Consider the following 21,626-nt stretch of genomic DNA (forward strand, 5'->3'; position numbering starts at 1 on the left):
AGCACCGCCGTGTGCCCACCCACCCGGCTCCCGCTCGCGCCTCCTTTTTCTTTTTTTTTCTTCCCTTAACACCACTCCATTGGCTGCGCAATCCGCCAATCGGCTGCGTTATCAGGATCGAGCCAATCTTCGCTCTCTTTTCTTTAAGTGACAGGTGGATAAGCCAATAGGCCACCTCCCCTCCCACCTCTGTGGGCGGACCGTGGCTGTGACCAACGGGGAAGGGGAGGGCGGGCGCACAGGGTATAGAGGTAAGGGAGGAGGTGGACGGGCAGCTTCGACAGGAGAGGTCTGCGTGGGACACTCCGGTCGAGCGTGGAACGGGACTGAGAGTCAGTGGGAGCGGCGAGGAGCGGTAGGAGAGCCGCGGGTACTCCGGGCGGCGGGGCGGGCCTGGTACCGGCTGGACGGGCCTGGGCCCGAAGGGGGCCGCGCGGCGCCTCCTCCCCCTTTGTTGTGGTGGGGACGCGGCCGCGCTCGGGGCCGGCGGGAGGAGGGAGGCGGGGGGCATTGGAACCAACACCGGGGCCACGCAGCACCACGCGAACCCAGACCGTATGTCTGGCAGTGGTGCCTCAATGCTCCCTGAGCTCCGGCAGCTCGGGGCCGTGCCCACCGCCCTCTGGGGTAGGACCTTTCTCTCACACCCCACTTACCCACCCCGTAGCCCATGCACGGGAGAAACTGCGCTGTGATTCAGCAGCCCCTGTAAGAACAGCGTAGCAGTCCGCTTTACTGGTTTTTTTTTTTTTTTTTTTTGGAAGGGGAGAGAAGTGCCTCCGTGCTGTCTTTCAGCCTTTGCTCTGGGGAAATAACGGGAAGAAAGATGGGTGAGGAGCCCTTGTGACATCCGACAGCCCCGGAAAGCTGTTGGATTCAACAGGGTGCAGCTTAGTTTTGTGTCTTGTTGGTTGAACGTCATAATCTTTGACTAAAGCAGGCATGTGTGCTGTGCTCCCTTCAAATCTCTTTACATTAAGTGGATAGTATTAAGGAAAAGTTCTGTTTGCTGGGTCCACTGCAGAAAAATTTCTGAAAATGCTGTTTGTGGTCATAGATGAATAACTTCCATCTGCAGTGAGAAGTTAGTAGTGACAGCTTATGAGGAGCCCACACCTAACAGCAGATTTTTCTGTCCATAAGTGTTCCACTCTTAGCCTGGAGAGCTGCACTTTGAAACTGATTCATGGCATTACTTTTGTGGGGTTGGAGTCTGCAGTAAGGCTGATTAGTCTTTTCTCTGTTCTCCAGACTGGAAGAACCTCCTGTTGTTAAGGCAGAAGGCATCTATAATGGAACACAGTTGCTGTTTAGACTTTAAGAAGCGTTATCTCAGTGTTGTAGCTGTGGTTGTGTGGTCCATGAGTAGCTTTATTGTTTATTCTGAGGGATGGCTTTAAAACTTCAGTGTTCACAAACTCCAGTGAATTACAGGGGAATGAGAATATAAATAAAGAAAGGTTTGAAGTTTGCAATTCCTTCTCCTTGCCTCGCTCCATTTGCTTAGCACTATCGTGGTGAAAGATAGCACTGGTTATCAATGCCTTTAGAAGAGGAAAGGGGGGAGGATTTGCAGTTAGAGTAGCTCAAACTTCAATGTGTTCTTAGGATCACTTTTAACAGTGATTTGTGATGTTTCATAACTTGTTAGAGGATGGATCTGTAATTCTGTGGTTCAGGACTGCTCTGACAGTCACCAAAATGAACAGGAGTGAAGGTTCAATTTTCCTTATGGAAGAGTCTGGTCACGCGTAATATAATTTTGGAGGAAACTTGTCAACTTTCCCGAGGTTCTGTTTGATCATAATAATAGTTAAAAAAAAAAAAAAAAGCACAACTGAAAAAAGTGAATTAAAAAAATTTGTCTTTTAACTGATCTCTTTTCTCCACTTAGAAACTAGGGTCACGAGCAAAATCAGATGAGCGTGGGTTACAGTGCGTCTCTAAACGTAAGGCCCTCATGGGTGCTCCTCCACCTTCCTGCTCCACTTGATCTTTTAGAAGTGTTGAGCACTGGTTGATGTAATTGAGTTTATTGGAGCTCAGAAATCTCTGCTACTGAGCCCAGATTTAAAAAACAAAACTTGTCTCCATCTGTCTGATCTCTTTCCCACAACCATACTGGGAGAACAGGCTTGGTAGTAGGTTCTGGCTAACAAAGAATATGAATTCTGCTTGAGACTGAAGAAAATTCCCAAGTTTTCTTTATATAAAGAGCAGCGCACAGAGTTTTAATTATTATAAAAGTATTCTAGAGTTTTCAAATGTACTCAACGCTGCCTTAATGATTGGGCATGTAAAGGCCCTGTAATTGAAAGCAGCCATTTATGGGCCTGACTTGCTAAGTGAGCTGTAAATTCTGCTTTTCAGATTGGATTTAATGACTTTTATCATAAAGCCACAAACTGGTTGTGAGCTGTGCCGAGAGGCAAACAATACCTAAGCTTACTTTGCCAAAATATTTGTAATTGTTGATTTGTTAAACTGAATTGCTGCAGGTCATGCGATGGGATTAGTTTTTTGTAATAGAATGGAGAGTGTGGGCAGCGCTGTGCTCAATACTCTCTGGGCTAGAAGAAATTGGCGACTGCAGAAAATCTTGCTAAACGTTGGTTTCAACTTCCTGCAGAGTTGCTGGATTATGGAAAGGAAGACTTCGTTCCAGATGACTTTTTGTTGTGATTAAGTGTGTTTGACAGCCTGGGTGTGAAGGAAGACCAAGAAGAGACTGCGAGAGAGCAGTTCCTGGGTCTGCTATCAGTGTAGTCTGGGGCTTGAGCTTGATTTAATTAAGCTGGAGCAAGATGAGCTTAATGGAAGACACTCTCAAGCTCTGCTTGTAGTGAAGGAAGGAGAGTTTAACGAAGTTGGGAAACTGTTAAGTTACGCAGATAGAAGCTGAAACAGGTACCCAAGTAGCTGCTAATCAGTTCTGGGACTGCTCCTTTCAGATTTACCCAGGAGCATTTCCTTTCTAACCTAATGGAACTGACTGTTGCCTGTTACACATGGAAAAGTTTAATCAAAACAAATTAGGTGAGAAGAGCTTAAACTGCTGTGGTTTGGAATGCTCATTTGGTGCTTTTGTGGCGCTGTTGAGGTCTTTCAGTATTAAGGAGCAATGCTGTGAGTTCATAAATAGTAAGTATGTGGGAAAAGTGTGCTGTTTTGCAGACAGGTGAATTGGCTGCCTGCAGCCGTGGTACATTTTTCTGGCTTCTAAGAGAATTGCTAAAATACATCACTCTTACAAGTATTTTAATGAGAGGTCAGTGAAGTTAACATCTTTGCTTCTTTCTCATATTTCTGGTTGCATGCAATTTAGTGTCACTGGGTGGATGTGTTGCTTCCAATCTTTTAATTTTCTTATAACGATATTTCTTCGTTACTTTGTCTGTAATTTTCAGTACTACTTAGTAACTGGAGAAAAATTCAACTTCTGAAGCTTTCCTGTCATCATGTTGGTGCTTATTTTAGTTCTGCATATAAGAAATGTGAGTTTTCTCATTTGATTCATAATCAAACTTCATGAAATGAGTGAGAGGAAAAATGTGTTCAGAGTAGTTGTATAGTTCTCACCTCAATGAGCTATATGGAAGAAAAAGTTGTTCTGCAGAGTTTTGAGATCCACTGTGATACATGAGCATAATAAACTTCAAAATCTGTGTGCACATTGAGACTCTGTATTGGCATGTTGCAAAATCCTCATTCTAAAGTTGTCCCTGAGAAGGAATTCTCTTTGCTGCTGACCCCCTGGATCACAAGCAGCCTGCCTTGAACTTCAGCAGCTCATGTCGGAGCTGAGCCTGGAGCTTGGCTTTGCCAGATGGAGCCCCTGGGGAGGCAGTGTTTCCGAGCCCTCCCTGCTGCTGGTTAAATTGGCTGCAGGGCTCAGCTGGGGGTGGGCCGTGGCTCAGGGCTGGGCTCTTCTGCCCCCAGCTCTCTGCTGCCATTGGCCTCACAGCAACAAACTCCAACACCCCAAACGCAGGGAGGAAACACTTGAGGCTGTCCTACTCCAGCCTGAGCGTAAGGAGAGAAGGAGGTGCATCACCTGAGTTCCATGTGTGGTTGTTCTTCAGAAACCTGTGTATGTACAGCAGGCTTGAGCTTCTCCAGAACGATGAAAATGGTATCTAATATACCTTTGGAGGATAAGAAGGCCTCACTGGGACTCAGGACATGTTTTGGGGGGGTTGTGGGTGCAGGAGCAGAAGTGAAATGTCTTCTCTTGTCCATTCCTCTAAGTTCTGTAACTAGAATGCGTTCCCTCTGCAAGGATAAAGTAATTTTAGTTACTCTGTACAGAATTCAGGTTTCCTGCAGGGTGAAATAGTTAGTATTGGGGAAATTTGTTTCAAATTCAGCTGATTTGTTATTTGGAATAACACAGCCTAAAGATTCCAGAGGCAGGCCATATATTTTGTTATGATTCAGTTCAATGCATGATGAAATGCTGCGTCTTTTCTCAAAGTTCTCAGTCTTAGTGGCTTTGCATTGATATAGGTGACAGAGAATACTACAGAAGCTACAGATTTTAAAGCTTTATCTCTCGGTGCTGTTTGGCGTAATGTAAGGTCTTGCTACTGCTTTAAATAGACAGTGCTTCAATTAATATCTTTATTATGAAGGAGTTGTTACCACAGGGAGGCATGTGGAGGGGAAAGGTGTATATTCCATCTTCCTCTGAGATAATGAAACATAGTGCACGGGGTGAAATTAGTGTAGACTCTCATCCAATTTCCAGGATTAATGAAAAAGCCTTTGAAAAATATCACAAAATGGGACTAAAACTGGAAGGAAATAAACTTGTAGACTCTTTTAAGTGCCACAAAAATTTTTCCTCGATCTTCTTTTAGTTTCTGTCCTTTTTATTCCAGGAGAGCACTTGAAAGTGAAATTATTCTAAGCCAGAATACATAGAATAAAACCAGGAGAGGTCAGATTTCTATATTTCAGGTTTATGTTGAATGAGCAGACTGATATGAAATATGTTGTGTAAGGCTTTAGGATAGATTATCCAGAAGTCACTTGATATTTTTGATAGCACCGCTCTGTTTATAGTGTATACCTGACACTCAGGAAAGGAAAATTTCCCTTGAAGATTTTGGTCTGCTAGCATACTGCCCTGAAGTTTTCCTTCATCTTTTACGCTTGGTTATTGCTGGGATCATGGACTTAATATTTAATCCCTGTTCCAGAGAACCACAGCAGAATTGAATAATAGCAGACATGATTCAAACTGAGACTTCAGAAGTTGCCAATGATCACACTGTTTGACCAACTATAGAAACGTTTGCATGAGGAAGCGGAATATACTGTGGGGGTAGAGATGAAGCATACCACCACTGTTAGACAACCTGCGAGTTTTCCAGTTATAATCTCTTGGGTAAAACAGCACATGTTCCCTGTGTGCCAGCAGTCTGACACTGGTAGCTCTCTTTGAAACCCTTGACTACTCAGAGCTGCAGTTTTAAGGCACAGTCTAGCAAATGTGTTAAGAGTTGAAGTAGTGACAGCTTTCTGCTCCATGTCACACTTCTGCCTTGATACTAGTAGTTCAACAGTAATGAAACTTGGAAAGGTCTTGAAAGTTTCCCACTAATTACATATGGTTCTTGAATACCTCCAGGTACAATGCCTGACTGCAGAGAGGAAATTGTTCTTAATATCCAACCTGAACTTCCCCCAGCATAACTTCAGGCCATCACGTTTCATCCTGTCACTGTTACCTGGGAGCAGAGGCTGACCCCCACCTCCCTACTCCCTCTTTTGAGGGAGCTGGAGAGAGCAATAAGGTCTCCCCTGAGCCTCCTCTTCTCCAGACTAAACAATCCTAGTTCCTTCAGCTGCTGCGCTTAGGCCTGTGCTTCAGACCGCTCACAGCTCTGTTGCCCTTCTCTGGACACACTCCAGGGCCTCGGTTTCTTTCTTGCAGTGAGAGGCTCTCACACTGAGGTGTGGCCACGTCAGGGTTGAGTACAGAGGGATGGCCACCTCCTGCTTCTGCTGGCAACACTATTTCTGACACAGGCCAGGATGCCGTTGGCCTTCTTGGCCACCTGGGCACACTGCTGGCTCATGTTCAGCCGAGCATCGACCAACACCCCCAGGTTCTTCTCCTCCACATAGCCTTCCAGCTGCTCTACCCCAAGTCTGTAGTGATGCCTGGGATTGCTGTGGCCGAAGTGCAGGACCCGGCACTTGGTCTTGATGAAGCTCATCCTGTTGGCTGCGGCCCATTCATCCATCCTGTCCAGACTGCTTCTACCCCCAGGCAGATTGGCACTTCCTCCCAACTTGGTGTCATCTGCAAACTTCCTGAGGGTGCACTCAATCTCCTCCTCCGGATCATGAGTAAAGGTATTAAGCAGGACGGGCCCCAGTACCAACCCCTGGGGAGTTGCTGGCTGGTTGTAACTCCTTTCACAACCACTCTCTGGACTGTAGAGAAAATAGTACACAGGCAGGAAAAAGATAGGATTTGCTGCTTTTGGGTTAAGGCACTAAGCTAGATGCACTGTCTTCTGACACATTAGGGTTTTTCTTAATTACTTTATTGCTGCTTTTTCACTGCATAATTGTGGTTTATTCAACCCTCAGCCTAGCTTTGCCATGTACTTCAACATGCCTCCTGTAGGCATGGAGAAGTGTGCAACTTCTGCATGCGTGAAGCTGGCTGAAAGATTGTCCTGTGTGTATTCATCACAGTTGGCTGCAGTGTTAAGGTGAACAAAGTCCTGTCCTACTTGTGTCATGTTCTCTTTGCTCACCCAGAAATGAGATTGCTACTGGAACAGCTTGTTGAAATGCTTACTGATACTGGCAAATCCCTGACATGGCATAACTGTGGCTAAGAAGAGAAGCCAGAGCCTGCCAGAATTGTACTAACAATGCAGCCATGCCTTATATATTTTTTACTTAAATGGTAAGGTGTGAGAATCAGTGTAACAAGGAACCTGTTGTGTATGTCCTCCTATTTAAAAATAAACTTTTAAAGTAAGTATGACCATGAGCCTAACAGGTAAACTATGCTTTCTGAAAGCATGTATAAAAACTAGTAAATGTGTGTAAGGAAAGTAGTAGAAATTAAGAAAAGAATCTGGAAAATGCTGATTAGTTAGGGCTGAACTGCCAGTCTTTTGGAAATGAGGAGAGGAGGATTTTTGCCTCAGACTATCTGAAAAATGTGAGAGTTCAAATGTAAAGCAAATCTGAGATGCACAGGCTTTCTACATTTTAGCCTGTTTCAAGACTTAAATCAACGTGCATTTGAGGCAGAAACACAAATTGTGGTATTTCAAAAAGCATCAGAATACAGAGAATGGTGTATAGATATCAGTGTTATCTCTCAAGGGAGAGAATACTGCAAGCTTGAATACATCATCTCTAGGGGTATTGTAAAGCTGAAAATCGATAAAAACACAGAGAATGTTTAGAAGGTTTGGAAGAACAGGCAATTTAACACGGTGGTAAATGAGACTACTGAAGTGTGTGCTTTACAATGCTGACAATCAGGGCAATTGAAAGGTGACAAATCAGAAGCTAAAGAATAGACAGTACCTGTATTATGTGTTAATGAGTTCCATAAACTTGAGAAGAAAGGATATGTGGATGTGCAGTGATAGTGGTATTTGGTTGCCTACTTCTGTCAGTATTAGCTCCTAGGGAAAATATAGCTCGAGTGTCCTGCTCAGTGTTTGATTGAAAATGTTGGCTATTGAGATTGCTTTTCTGCTTTGCTGTAGCTGGGGCTCCAGTGTAACGCTTCTGAAGTCTGCAAAATTTGATGTGCAGGCTGATGTGTTGGCCACAGGTCTGTAATAATTTAACACCATTGAAAGAACAGGTCTCCTCATGTTATAGTCTTACATGAAGATGAGCACTTTGATTGAGGATAGGTGCGTTATTAGTTAAAGCTACCTGTGGAATATAAGCAGCTTTTGTTGTCTTGTTGGTTATCATTGAAATTTTGAAGGCGTGATGAAGCAGAAATCAGCCATATAGAATACCATAACCTGAAGTGCCCCAAGTGAACCACTGCTGTTTTGCAGATGGGAAACCTTACTAGGTGAGATATATTTTGGATAGAAGTGAGGAGTGTGCCTGCACGGTGTACACATAAGCTGCCTTGAAAGCTCAGATTGAGTAGCCTGAAGTTAGCATTTAGTACTTGGCTACAGCAAGGTACTAACTCTTACAGCTAAGAGTGCTGTAGTTTGACAATAGGATAACTTTGTGGAATTCCAATACCCAGTTACTGCCTGGAAATAAGACTGGGTAGTTGATACAGAATGAAACGGCGTCAAAATTCAAAACAAATGCAACTGCGCCCCTTGAGTACCTACAAAATGAGATTTTGAATACCCTTTAATGGATTTTGAGAGACTTGATGATTTCAATTAATGATGTTTAGGAAGGTTGATTATCTGTAGGCTGTTGAGTTGTAGATTAGAGCCATGGGATAAACTCATCACCAAACTTTAAAGTGAATTTCAGATCCATGTCTGGAACTATTACCTGAATTGTTTGGAGGTGGCGTGTTCTAAAGCATTTGATAATGGAAGGTCCTAAGCAAGGAACATTCTCAAGTAAAACCTCAATGCTAACATGTCTGTTTTGGTCTGTGTTTTTAGGGATCCAGTGGGAATCTCTAAGTGTGTGCTGAGCGTTCTGTCTGGTGGAAGTCATGTCCTCCATACTGCCATTCACTCCTCCGGTTGTGAAGAGACTTCTTGGCTGGAAAAAATCTGCTGGTGGCGCTGGAGGGGCCGGTGGTGGTGAGCAGAATGGGCAAGAGGAGAAGTGGTGTGAAAAAGCGGTGAAAAGCTTGGTCAAGAAGCTAAAGAAAACTGGACAGCTGGATGAGCTTGAGAAGGCCATTACCACTCAGAACTGCAATACAAAGTGTGTGACAATACCAAGGTGAGTTCTGTTGCATTTGACATTCCTTGCAACCACTTACGAAGTGACTAAATGGATGTTAATTTGTGTGAACAAATTAATAACAGAATCAGTTGCGTGCCTTTGATTCTTCGAAAGTTCTTTAAAACGTGTTTTGGTTTTATGTACTGCTTGCTTCAATTCTTAGAACTGAATCACATGCTTTGTACGTTCACCATTTCTAGTAAGTTTACAATTCAATTTTTGTTACTACCTGGATTCCAGTTCGTGTATGTTCTGGTGGTGCCTAGCACAGCTCTTAGCTCATAACACTGCCATATGCTTTTATTTTATAACTCTGTATTTGGAGGGGCTTACTTGAACTTCCACTTTAAAACAAACCAAAAAAAGACTAGTTTTTCCTTGGTCAACACTTCAGTTCTCTTAATTACTATTTGCAGTTGTAAATGGAAGTTTTGTTGAAGTTTTACAAACTGCATCCATTTTTGCATTTGAAGGGAAACGCCAGTGGAAGCAGGTTGTCTGAAGACTAATTATTATTTGTTGCTGGTTAATGACAGTGCTTTTCATTCAATAACTTAAGAGTACTTTTACATTTTCTCTTCTGCTCCTTGCATGTATATATATTTAGGTGATCTTGCATTCTACCCCTTTGACTTTCTCAACTTAATTCATAGCAACTGCTGTGCGAGAGGCAAGGGTTGTGTTTGTTAAGTGTATCTCTAGGTTCATGTTGTACAGAAATACCACTGAAGGTGCACGTGTAAGCTCATCAAGGGTGCAACACGAATCTCAAATCACTCTATGGGATGTTTCTACGAAAATGTAAGAGTCTGGTTACAGGAATGTTTTGGGCATTTAGTCCCCTGACACTTCAGAACAGTTTCTAAAAGAGAAAAACTGCATATTTTATGACCTTCATTTCTGTATTACTAGCACGCCGACCCCAGCTCCTTTTAAGCTTTGCATTAATTGTAGTCCAACTACATTCAGCTGGTGTCAGTAGTGGTTGCCACCTATCAAATGTGTTATGGCTGTTACCTGATCATGGTTTTAGCATTCTTCTTTAGGTTTGACATAGCCTTCTCAGTAATCCATACACATGGCTGCTTTTATTCTGTCCTCTATTTTCTGTTCGCTTTTTGTTTCTAATGTCTCCTCCTGCCTGCAATTTCTTCCCAAATTGTCCCCAGATTGTCTGGGTTTCTTGTCTGCTTCATATAGTCTCCTTGTGATGGACAGTTCTTGCTGGACTATTCTCATCTATCTGTGGGTCAGCTGAAGGGCAGCTCACCTACATTTTCCTTTTCCTGACTACCATGTGAGTAAACTGGTAGCAAGGGAGCTCTTCAGGTGGTGTTGGCGTAAGGGTTAGTTTTAAACTAACAAATGGCTTTGGTGCCAACAGGCGAGATGATATCAGTACACAGACTTCAGTTTCATAGCTGGCTTTTGGACTGTTGCTGTTATTTCACTTTGACAGCAGTAGTCTGGGTTCCCAGGAAGGACCAAATGTCAGCTCAGTACTGTAATGACTTCTGGAGTTTTTTGTTTTTGGATTTAGTAAGTGAATAAAACTGCTGCTTGAGACCCACTCCAGTGAATTTCTTAAAGAGCTGCAGATCAGCAGGGGTAAACAACAATGAGCTGACTTAAAACATTTTGTTCCTTTGCTGTGGGCTAGAAGTTTGGGATGCTCAGTTGCTGAGATGCACTTCTGTCATGAGTGAAGGTTTTTGTTTTTGTCGTTTTTTACCAATTTTAGATTCAATTTATGATAATTGCTTAACCCAGCATATCAACAAATGCTGTGGGATGCCTCTTTGTGGAGCTGTTGCTTTATACAGGTGCTAGAAGTTTCATTTGCGGTTTCAAAAGTTTCTGATCCCACTGAGAATTTCCATAGTTTGATAAAATAGTTAATTCTAGTGTAGTTTTTTCATCTCAAAACTGAGAGTGGCTTGGACAAAACTGAATTAAGCTGCCCCTTCAGAAATCTGTGTGCACGTGGCTTTTGGTAATCCCATTGCGTTGTTCTGTTTCTGGCTGTTTGTCAGGGTGGCCACACAAAGTGGGGCTGATGCTGTGCGAGCTCTTCAAGCTGCTTGTGTGAATTACCACAGCTTCTTACGCAGACTGATCGAGGTTCTGAGAAAGCAGAAGCAAACAGATGGAGTGGGTGTTGGCATCACGCAGCAGGGATGCTGAGCTCCTCAGAAGTGGGTCAGTAATCTAAAGCAGAGGCTAAATAAGTGCAGAGGTCCGTTTCACACCAGCCCTTGGAGTAATTTGGAGTTATCTTCCTGAATCCTCCCGGAAAGCCAGTGGGATTCTAATCCCATAATCCTTGGGTATCCTTAAACTAAATGTTGACACTTGAGTTCACTTTTCTAAAATATGTAATGAATTGAGGTACATTTAAGATTGTGTCTTTATGCTCTCCCTTGCAGTTCTGATCCTAATGGAGCACAAGAAACAGTCAGTGAAGAAACATTTTATGTAAGACTTCTATTGGAGTAGTTTCTTCCTCACTTGCGTGGATTGAAATTAGTAGTTTGTAAATAACATTAACTAAAATTTGTGTCCTTAACAAACCAAGCCACACAGTGCAGTGAATAGCTGGCTAGCATGTTCATAGTCTGTGTGCTCGTTGTTTAAAAAGTTGTTTCAGTGGTGACAGAACCTTTGTGCTCAAGGTAGGGAAACACAAATCCCTAGTTTCGGTATTTTGACAGTATCAGCTGTGTGGCTCTCCAGTCTTAAAATGTATAGACACGCTCCTTGTTCTTTTGTTGCTTTTCTTTCTTTTTTTTTTTGTAATAAGATCTGTTAAAATCAAGTTGCTTTTATAAAATACCAAATGATGCAGAAATAGTATCAACAGAGATTAGCCAGAGTAGGTTTTGGATAATGTTGACTGGAGTTTGTAGCTCCTATAGTTATTAGAGAAGGGAAAAAAAAAAGCCAGGGAAGAAGTAGTTCTGCATCAAGTTTATACTGTTTTGTGATGTCTTATGTTCTCTGGGGCAGTATTTTGCAAACTAGTTGTCCTGTGTTGTGCTGGCAGTTCCACTGCTGGCACAGTCTGCATGAGGCAGCGCTGAACTGAGGTATATGATATCGCAGAATGTAGGTGCTCTTTTTGTTCCAGTATATGTGGGAGGATAAGGAAGGGCTGGGTGCCTCCCATCAGTCTCAGCATCTGCAGCCTTCATTCATTTCAGCTTTGCATAATGAATAGAGCTTCCATGCGTGCCCTGACAAGGAGATTGCTAACTGGGAGGAAGGAGCAGCTAAAAAGTGTCTGTAGCAGTATACATGTTTCCTTTTCCAGATGTTGTGTCCTCATATGGGTACTCTAGGAAGGCTTGATACAGTTTAGCTTAAAGACTTCCTGCTTGAACAGACAAATTTTTTCTTGCCTCTAATAGTAGTGGTTATATTAGAATTACTATGTAAGTTTCCTTTTGTTACTATGCTTGGAACACTACATAGCATCGAATTTTTGTTGTGATGGGAAGTTGAGTCTCTACAGAGGAGGTAAATTTTATCACTGCTTTATAGTAGAGGAATCTGTGGCTCAAAAGAAAAATACTGAATGCGTTGACAAGTGATCTGGCAGAGTACTGGCTGCAGGACGGTTTTAAGACCAGCTTCCTTAAGTCCCAGTCTAGGCATTTTTTTTGCCAGGGTGCTGTAGAGTCCAGAGTGAAGTGAAACAGCTGCTCCCTGTGCAGAGAGGAGGATAACACCTCTGCAAGCCCTTGTTTTCCTGCCTCCTGTGCCATTAGAGTTTGTGAAGGTGCTCTCTGGGAAATGGTAGCTCTTTCTCCAGTTCAATATGAATGTGGAAAATGTGGTCTTATCTTTGCCCTCTGCCCTTCTTGCTTCACATGAGGGATAGCATCTCTGTGCTGTTTCCTGATTTTCAGACACTTATTGTTACTTGTTTTTCAGCAGCCTCCCAAATGACAAAAATAAGAGAGGCTCAAATCCTGCTGTTGTTTGGGTTGTTTTTTCTTTTTTTTTGAAGACTATAGCTGAATTGTGGAATTTGCAGTCAGTAATTAGACTTCTGAAGCACCTGACTTCTGCTTCAAATATGAAATGAATTCTGTGCTTTTACCATTCAGAGGGAGAGAAGGAAACCCAACAGTGGACTCCATCACTTTGGGAATGTGGAAGATTTTGAGGAAGTGCTGGGTAAAATGCAAAGCAGACAATTGAAAGTGAATTGGTTGCTTTGCATTGAGATTACAAGCTGCCTACTGACCGATTCCTTAATTTTGCTTTGTTTTTGATGTATTCCACAAGGATTGAGATACTTAAAGCTGTACAACCTGGTGAAAGTTCACCAAGCACCTAGAGGCAAGATCATGTGACATGGTATGAATTCTCCAAAGGAACTAGGAATTTCTCAAGCATGCCAGTGTTTTTCCTTTGCTTGCTTGCCCTGCAGCCCTCTCTTCAACTGCTGCAGTGAGTTATAGCAGTATGCCTAAGATAAGTAGCTTAGGCATAGCATATTGCATGTGTTAAAATTGTTTTCTGATAGTTGGCTCTCGTGTTACTTAATGTTAGCCTCCGTATGTGTAACTAAAGAACGCTAATAAAATATTTACAAAAGAGTTAACAGCAGAAGTAAACTAGGCAAATAAAGGCATTTGTAATGATGGGACCAAGTAGAATGCTTGTGAGCAAACATATTTTAAAATGGTGAGATTTTGATGCCTTTTTTTCATATATATTAATAAAAAGTAAATGGTAATTTAGGTATGAAGCTTGCTGTTTTTATTTAACATAACCTGTGCTACCAGTTAGCTTTTTTTAACTTCCATGGGAATGCTTTTTGGGAAATTGCTCACACAGCTGCATGCAGTCACCTAGTTTTCAGGATGCTTTTGATTAGCAGTAGAGCAGAAGCTGTTGAGCTAACCTGCTTTGTAGAACAGATTGTTTTTGAGCTTTTAAGATTTTTCCCCAAAATATAGTACTTCAGAGAAATAAATTCCTTTGTTCTTTCTCAGATTAAGACTATAGAATATGGGTGATTTCAGCAGTCACCCTGGGAGGTGGCAAAAGGTTCCTCTGGAAATGCTTTTAGAATTCCAACATCTGCTGTGAAGCTGTGAGGACAAGAGCAGGCAGTTGGGTTGGCACAGCAGGTCCTAAAATAACATTGCCATCCAGACAGGGGTGAAGTGTGTTTTCCCAGCAGCACAACTTGGCAGCATCTGTTGGTTTGTAGCTGCGATTATTCACTACTCAAGTTGGGGACGGAAATTAATTTTTAATCATAGCTCACAAACTGAGAACTGCTCTGGATAAAGAATGTCCTCAAACCATATCCTGTATTTCAGTCCATATGCATTCACTTAGACATAAATCAATTCCATAAATGTTTGAAGACTATAGTCAAACATCTTATGTTTCTAAAAACATGGATAGACATCTAAGACAATACATCAAAATACACAAAAGCACCACTTTACAGCTGAGATTGCAGAAAGAGCATGCTTATAAATTGTTTGCTGTTAAACGGACTCTTCTCATTTTGTGGTGATAGCTTTCAGCTGACTCTGTTCTGTAGTGCTATGTTGTGTAGTCTGGACTTGGGCACCAACAGAAAACAGCACCAACAGAAAACAGCAGTGCTCTGATACTGAGCTGCCATCCTCAGAGCCCTTTCAGAATTGGATGGCAGTAGCTGGAACCTGGTTTTCCAAGGCCATCTTGTGCCCAAAGGTAAATGCACCCAGCCCTTCTTGATTTCGAGACCCAGGATGGTATGTCTACATCTGTAGGCAGAAGGAAACTGTTCTTAGTTACGCACATCATTTCATCTGTATGTAAGTATGAGATTGCAGAAGCCTTACATGCTGCATGAACATATAATGAGAAATAATTCATGCCACGTTTGACTTCCAGTCTCAATGAAACTTAATTTCTAAACCTAAAGTAAACAAATAGTAAGGCAGTATTGGTGACACTACTTGCATCTGCTGTGTGAAAATTTTTACGTGTTTCCTTGACAGCTTACTTGGTGTCTTTCCCTGAAACTAAACTTAAAAAACAGGATAACTCAAGTCCTGCTGGTAGTCGTTCCTAAATTCTTGATTTCTTTCAGCTGATGAAGGAAAAATAACTTCAGATCAACCGAAGTTTGATCAGTTCAGGTCAACTTCAGATCACCTGTGAAAGCATCCAGCCATGTGGAAGTGCAAATTTGTTTGGCATTGATGCTCACGACTATATATTTTTAAGTGCTTACTCAAGGGAGTGCAATAACTACACAACATGTGTTCCTGTCTTCAGAAACTGGCTTTATATGAATACCTCTTTGAAGCCTCTTTGCAGTGAGCATGGCACTTGGAGCATTTCTTACTGAAAATCTTCTGTGAACTGGTCGATGCTGTTTTGTAGTGCTGTTTTTTGAGAGGAGCCATTGTGGGTTGGGATGGATGGAGTATCACAGAGGGCAGTGCACGCTCAAAGCAAAGCAAGGCAAGCAGTTGAGTAATATCACTCCTATTTCTCTACCCCTTTCTACGTGGCCTATGTTCTAGTATAGGTAAGTCATTCTTTAAAAGATGAATTTGAAGATTTACATTTTCTGTCCTTCTAGGGCACTGATAATTGAAATTAAGAGTAATAACTATGTTCATGTCCAGTTGAGTAAGGATTTATTAAATATACTAAAATATTACTCTTGAGTTTTGCACAGCAGTGGCGATGTTGAGGACTGAACTGCTGTTGACTAAGATTAAATTGTGCTTTAGCCATAGCTCAGATTGCAGCATCTCATAATATTTATGTCATCCTGGAAAAGAAAGTCTTAGAGCACTGAACAAAGAAACTCAGGGCTGCCAATTTTAAGCTCGTGCAGCTCAGGAAGTCACATGGCTTACCCACATAATTTGTTACTGAGTTGGCGTGCCAAACAGAAAGTATTGGCATGTCACTGGAGTCAGATCAGCTTGTGAGAATTCAGATGCGTGAGATACTCAGCCAACAGCAAAATGCTCTAGTTAAAGGAGCTTGCCTCTTGAAGCAGGAGGAAAAACTGCTCAATTTTGAGGACCTTGTTAGTTTTAACTGACACTGGATAAAGGCTCAAGACGTGGATTCTAATCTTAGCGCTGCTGCTCTTCCCAGTGTAACCTGGTGAACTTTTAATTTGCTGTCACTTTTCAGGCTAGGTAAAAATGAGTTTTTGTTATGCTTGCAGTAGTGCCACCTCTTCACTGACATAAACTGAATTGTTTGGTTAAAGACTCTGAGTTTAAGACATTGTTCCTAATGCAGCACCACTGATGTGGAAAGCAAATTTGGAAGTGAAAACTTGCTGGCATCTCTGGAAGTTCCTTTGCTTCCTGTTATGTTGATCCTCATTAAGATAGCTTTGGTGGCAAGAAACAGGAAGAAATAGTCGAGGCAGAATCAGAAATTATGTGTTGAAATTAAATGAACTTGTGTTGCAGTAAATGTTTGTGCCAGGTTAAAAGCTGATGCTGGGCTTCAAGTACCCATTGAGTGCAGAGGGCACTTCATTAAAAATAGCTGTCTGTGATTACTTCGGCCGTTGTCCTGCTTAGTGTATCCCAGCATGAAACTGCAACCACAAAGAATAATACCTGTCTGATACCTTATCTTACCATTCAGAAGATGTGTTGGTCACTTCAGAACAAGTTGACTGTGCCTTATTGTCAATATTGAGCTGTAAATTACCTCATAAAGACTATTTATTTTTTCTCCAGTAAAGGAATTGGGGCTGTAGTCAGCCCAAGTCACCGGAATAGTGGAAAACTTGTGAGAGTAACTGTATACAATGCTGTGTTCTCATCACGAACAGCTCTTGTTGGCTTCTGTCATGCTGCATTGTTTGCAGCAGACCAGCAGGATACAGGAGAACAATCAGAAGCCAGAGCAGGTTCACATCTCACTGCATGTGCTTCAAAGTTGGCAGAAGAACAATGAGCTTTGGGAAATCCCCTTGGACGGGCGCTGCACAGTGATCTGACTTCAGCATTTGTTCAGAAAAAGATTCCCCAAATGGTGGCTTTTTATTCTGAAATGTGTAAGTACATTTCAGTAGGTCAAGAATTGAAGGTCTTTGCTTGAAACCTTTGGCTGTAATTTGTAGGAAACTGACCAGTTCTTTGTGTGCTTGGGTAATTTTTCTTGCCTACTGGGTAGGTAAAGGCCAGTGCAAAAGAAGCTGTTGCTCACTGTCTCTTAAGTGCATGTTTAAAATTACTGCTTGGTTAAATTGATGAGTTCCATCCCAGAACTGGTCTTCACTTCCTCTTAGTTTCATGGAGGGCTTCAAGTCAAGTTCCTCTGCTGATATTTAAAGTAATTTTAACATACGCTGTAGTTCTGAAATCTTGAATGTGAAGAAAGCGTATTATCAGCCAATGGGGAGACTTTCAGCTTTATCATGGGAAGTTGTGTTGAAACATTACTTGACTCTGGTGCTTGGTTGAAGTCTTTTCTCTTAAGTAGGTCACTCAAATGTTAGTATCAAGGACTCCAGATATATTTTCCAAGAGCACCTTCTGCGCATTCATGTGTTTGTAAGTCTACAGCAGCTCAGCATCTGCTTGCCAAAGCTTATTCTTTTCTGTCCTTCTTTAATAAGGATGTCTCCTTCTGTGAAAGTGAGGGAGAGTTGAGTATAAACTCAAGGGCTGTGTAGAGGAAAGAATTCAGCTGTGTCCCTTCTAATGAATTCCACAAAACTAAAAATAAAAATGCCTTTTTCTGTTTTTTCTAAACGTGAAGTGTCTAATGTTTTGCTTATGTCCCATATACCTGTCTTGTAGACTGCCTTGTCAAAGCACCGTTAGTATCTGGAGAACCATGTTTTGCTGTCTCCTGTATCTTTCAATTAAATGAATGTAGTTGCAGAAGATAATACCTGCCGGTAGGATTGTCCCTGGGGCAAATTGCATTGATGGTAATCCTTTAAAAATGCTGTAATATCGTGCTTGCTTTTTTACTTATCATGTGGCAACTGATTTGTATTTTGTCCAGCAGCCTCCCACACCTTACGATAAGGATTTAACTAGCTCTCCTTGCACCAGGAAGCCACATAACTGTTTTTAATTGCATGCTAATATTCTCAAGCCTTTTAAACTCTGATCTTTGGCTGCATTAGTACGGGAAGAGAGCTGCCACCTCAGCGCAGGGTAGATGGTGGTAAATCAGAGTTGCCTCCTGACAAGTGGAAGGAGGAAGAGCAAATTGTTGGACGTCCTGGGAAAGTACTTCAGCAATTAAGCAACTGCATGTGAGGCAAGAGTGCTTGTGTGCATCAGCTTCAGTTGCATGCTCTGGGTGTGGATCATGAACAAGATGCTGAGGACTTCAGGACTTGTCTGTAACTGTAACGCTTCCTTTTTGTCTATCTTTAGGTAGTGGAGCTCAAGAAGTAGGCTTTAATTTCCATTTTACAGGATCTGTCCCATGTATACTCGTGTTTTAGGACCATAATTCAGTGGGCATGGTGGTGATGGCTCGACAGTTGGACTTGAGGACTTTACAGGCTTTTTCCAACCATGATTCCATGATTTCCGTTATGAATATCTAATATGGAGCCCCATATTCTGGCCCTGGAGTAGTTAGGCACCTTGGCTGTCAAGCTGCATTCTTGATTTTGCCTTTACTCACCTTTAAGGCAATGTAATGTCTCAGCACACAGAATTCATTTAAAAGAAACGAAACATGCTTTCCTGTACCTGAACACTGTTACTTCATTGAGCCTTTTTATGGCTTTTCCTCAATAGTTATGAATTTTATTTATTATTAGAAATATAGTACAGGTATTGCTGGGAGCGAAGGCAGTGCCACTGTCTGACTTCAGTTAATTTTTGTATTTATGTGTATATAAAAATGTGCTGTAGCAGTTGTGGTGCAGCTACCATTCAGTTCTTCTTCCCAGTATGTTGCCTGGGGAGACTTCCTTTATGGCTGAAGTCTTAAATCTTCATTTGAATCCTGTGACTTAGGAATTCTTCATGTGCTGTGGGCCTTAATTATGCAATATCCGACTTTCTTTGAATTTTCATATTCCTCATTTGTAAAGATACTCGTGTTTGGATTAAGATCAATGTGTTCTCTCACTGATTTTCTTTTAGGTGTACCCACACAACCGGTGTAGACGCAACTGGAGTCATTCTAGCATGGCATAGAGGCTTCCGTGCATTGAGTGCTAACTAATACACATCCCATTTTCGTTTTGGCTTTCTCAAGATGAGTATGTAATCTGTAGGGTTAGCACCATCCCACATACCTGCTGGTTTGAGGTAGCTCATCAGAATGTCAGATCTTCTGGTTTTCTGCTGTCCACCAGTTGCCACGCAGCACTCTCAGCTGCTCACCCACTTGGAGGGTGGCAGACTGCTGGAAAGCAATGACTGGGCTTTGCCTTTGGTAGCTGTCCCTCTAAGCTGGTGGCAGAAGCTTCCATGTCACCTGCAGTGATTAACAGTGGTTGGAGAACTTCAGATGAAGGTCATCTTTAAATGCTTGTTTGGGGTCAGTCCTGAAACACGCTTGCTGTTGATGTCTTTTGAAAGTCTGAGCTGTGGGACTGCTATCAGCTGATTACAGGGCAATTTGCTGTGGACAGATCAACAGAGTTATGATGAATATGGCTTCCTGTAAAGATGCTTTGTCCTTTGACACTGATTCTGTTCAGGTCTGTCTCCATGTTAATGCCTATTCAGATTGATACTGGGCATTGATCTATGAAGTTGCAGTGGGTGTCAACCCACTGTGTGATATTGCTCTAAATACAATACAGAGAAATGAAAAGGTAAGGACACATGGTGTGAAATGAAATTGAGATGAATCTGATAGGTTGTCCATTCCTTACATAGCTTGTGAAGGAAAAATATATTTATTGGTTTGATGTAGCTCCTGTCTGGTGCTAGTCATCTGTAGTTGGAGCAATTCACCGACGATTTAAGTATTAGAAAGGAATTGCTCAATCACCTCTTTCAGTAGGCGTGGTATAAACAGACTAGAGAACAGAGGCATTTCTCAGCTGGACTGAGTTGCTGAGCATACTTTCATCATAGCTGCATGCATGATCTGGTGCAACACCTCTCTAGCTACGTGGAGCTCTGAAAGGTTCTTTTCCTAATTGTCATTCTCAGAACGTGTGTGCCTGGATAGCCTTTCTTTACTCCAGTGATAGTTTGGATCCTTTCCTTCCTTTAGGATGTGATATCTGAAATGTCGCTGGCCTTTCTGACAAAAGCTTTTCAGTGTGTTGTTGTCAGATGAAATACAGATTTGTTAATACCAGTTCACTCAGACACACAATGAACACAGCGCTTCCAGTGGTGGGAATTTCAGAATTACATCCTTCTGTCCCAGTCGAGTGCTGTGTTTTCATTTCAGAAGATAGTGTGATAAACTGCGAAATAATGTAGCCGTCAGAAAGCTTTTATTGGATATAACTGCATTACAGATGAAAGCAGTGCAGGAGTTGCAAGGTAGCATTTTGGGAGTGCCTTCTTAACACACAGAACTGCATCCCTAGAGCTTATGGAGCCATGTCTTGGTCTGTTTGTTAATACCTGGCTAGTTTCTGGGACTTCCAGTAGTCACTTTTTGGTGGCTTTTTTGGTATTCCATTGAGAGGGATAAATCCACATTGTGCTTCATCTTATCAGCAGTAAGCCTGCTGCAGAGATAATCAGATATAAATTGCAGCTGCTTAACACAGTCATGTTACCTTGGAGCAGGGAACTGCAGGGCAGGTTTCCCACCAAAGCTGTTAGCTCATGGTTTCCACTGGCTGCTTGTTCATGCTCTGTTTTCAGCCTCACCAGCATAAAACCTGTGGCCAGCTCCCTGTTGTGAGTGAGGCTCAGCTGTAGTTCGTGGCCTTTATTTCTCAGTCCTGAACACTGGCTCTCTGCAGAACTGAAGAACCAACCTGCTGGCCATAAGCAGAGAGATGTGCAGCTCCATGTTGAGCGATAACAGAGGGTCTTTTGTACCTCCCCCTTCACTTTGCATCCCCTGTAGATGTCCTCAGAGTTTAATCTAGAGTAAATGACGTTCAGTGACTTTTTCCCATAGTGTTAGAGAAGTGAGTTGTATCCTAGATCTCCTGCTTTTCTGGTTATTTTGATGTGTTAATGTTTTAACATGGATCTGTTTATAAGGAAGGTAACTTCAGGTTTTTTTTATTATGTAGAATTTTGTATGACTTTTTTTCTTGAAAGAGTTTTGATTAAGAGGAGAGTTGTGTAGAGGGTTTGCAGGCAGAGAGGAAAAAACTCACAGTTGTGGAAATGGAGCACCCAGCTGCCAGTGTTGCCATTGTTTGGTTCAGTTTGTTCTGGGAGAAACTTCTGCTTTGGTGCAAGCTTTCTCTTCTGGAGCCCAGGTCTTCTTAGACATTACTTAATATCCTTTTCCTACACTTAACATGGGAGGATCTGCTGTCTGCCCCCCTGTACTTCTGCTCACGTATCTGCTTGCTGTGGTTGTTAACACTGTCCTGTAACAGAACTTGCCATCTTTTTTCTTCCTTTCCTTCTCTATTCCAGTGTCTGTCACAGAATGGATCGCCGTGAAAGTGCCTTGTCTGACTCCTCTTAACAATGAGTGGCACTGCAGATTTGTATAAGTGATTTTTTTTTAAGAGGAATTCAGAGTTATGCTTTTTATTCAGCCAAGAGATTAGCTTGTCTGTCTAGCAG

General features: G+C 42.2%; 1 protein-coding gene across 2 annotated transcripts in view; it reads left to right on the plus strand.

The window, feature by feature from the left end:
- SMAD2 (SMAD family member 2) overlaps positions 206 to 21,626 on the plus strand; it is a 42,079-nt gene continuing 20,658 nt past the window's right edge. For both annotated transcript variants that reach the window (XM_021380815.1, XM_021380816.1), the window contains exons 1-2: positions 206 to 355; positions 8,637 to 8,925. In XM_021380815.1, coding sequence (XP_021236490.1) covers positions 8,690 to 8,925 — 236 coding nt within the window. In that variant the 5' untranslated portion in view covers positions 206 to 355; positions 8,637 to 8,689. The remainder of the gene's footprint in view (positions 356 to 8,636; positions 8,926 to 21,626) is intronic.

This window comes from Numida meleagris, chromosome Z (assembly GCF_002078875.1).
Source record: "Numida meleagris isolate 19003 breed g44 Domestic line chromosome Z, NumMel1.0, whole genome shotgun sequence".
NCBI classification, from domain to species: domain Eukaryota; kingdom Metazoa; phylum Chordata; class Aves; order Galliformes; family Numididae; genus Numida; species Numida meleagris.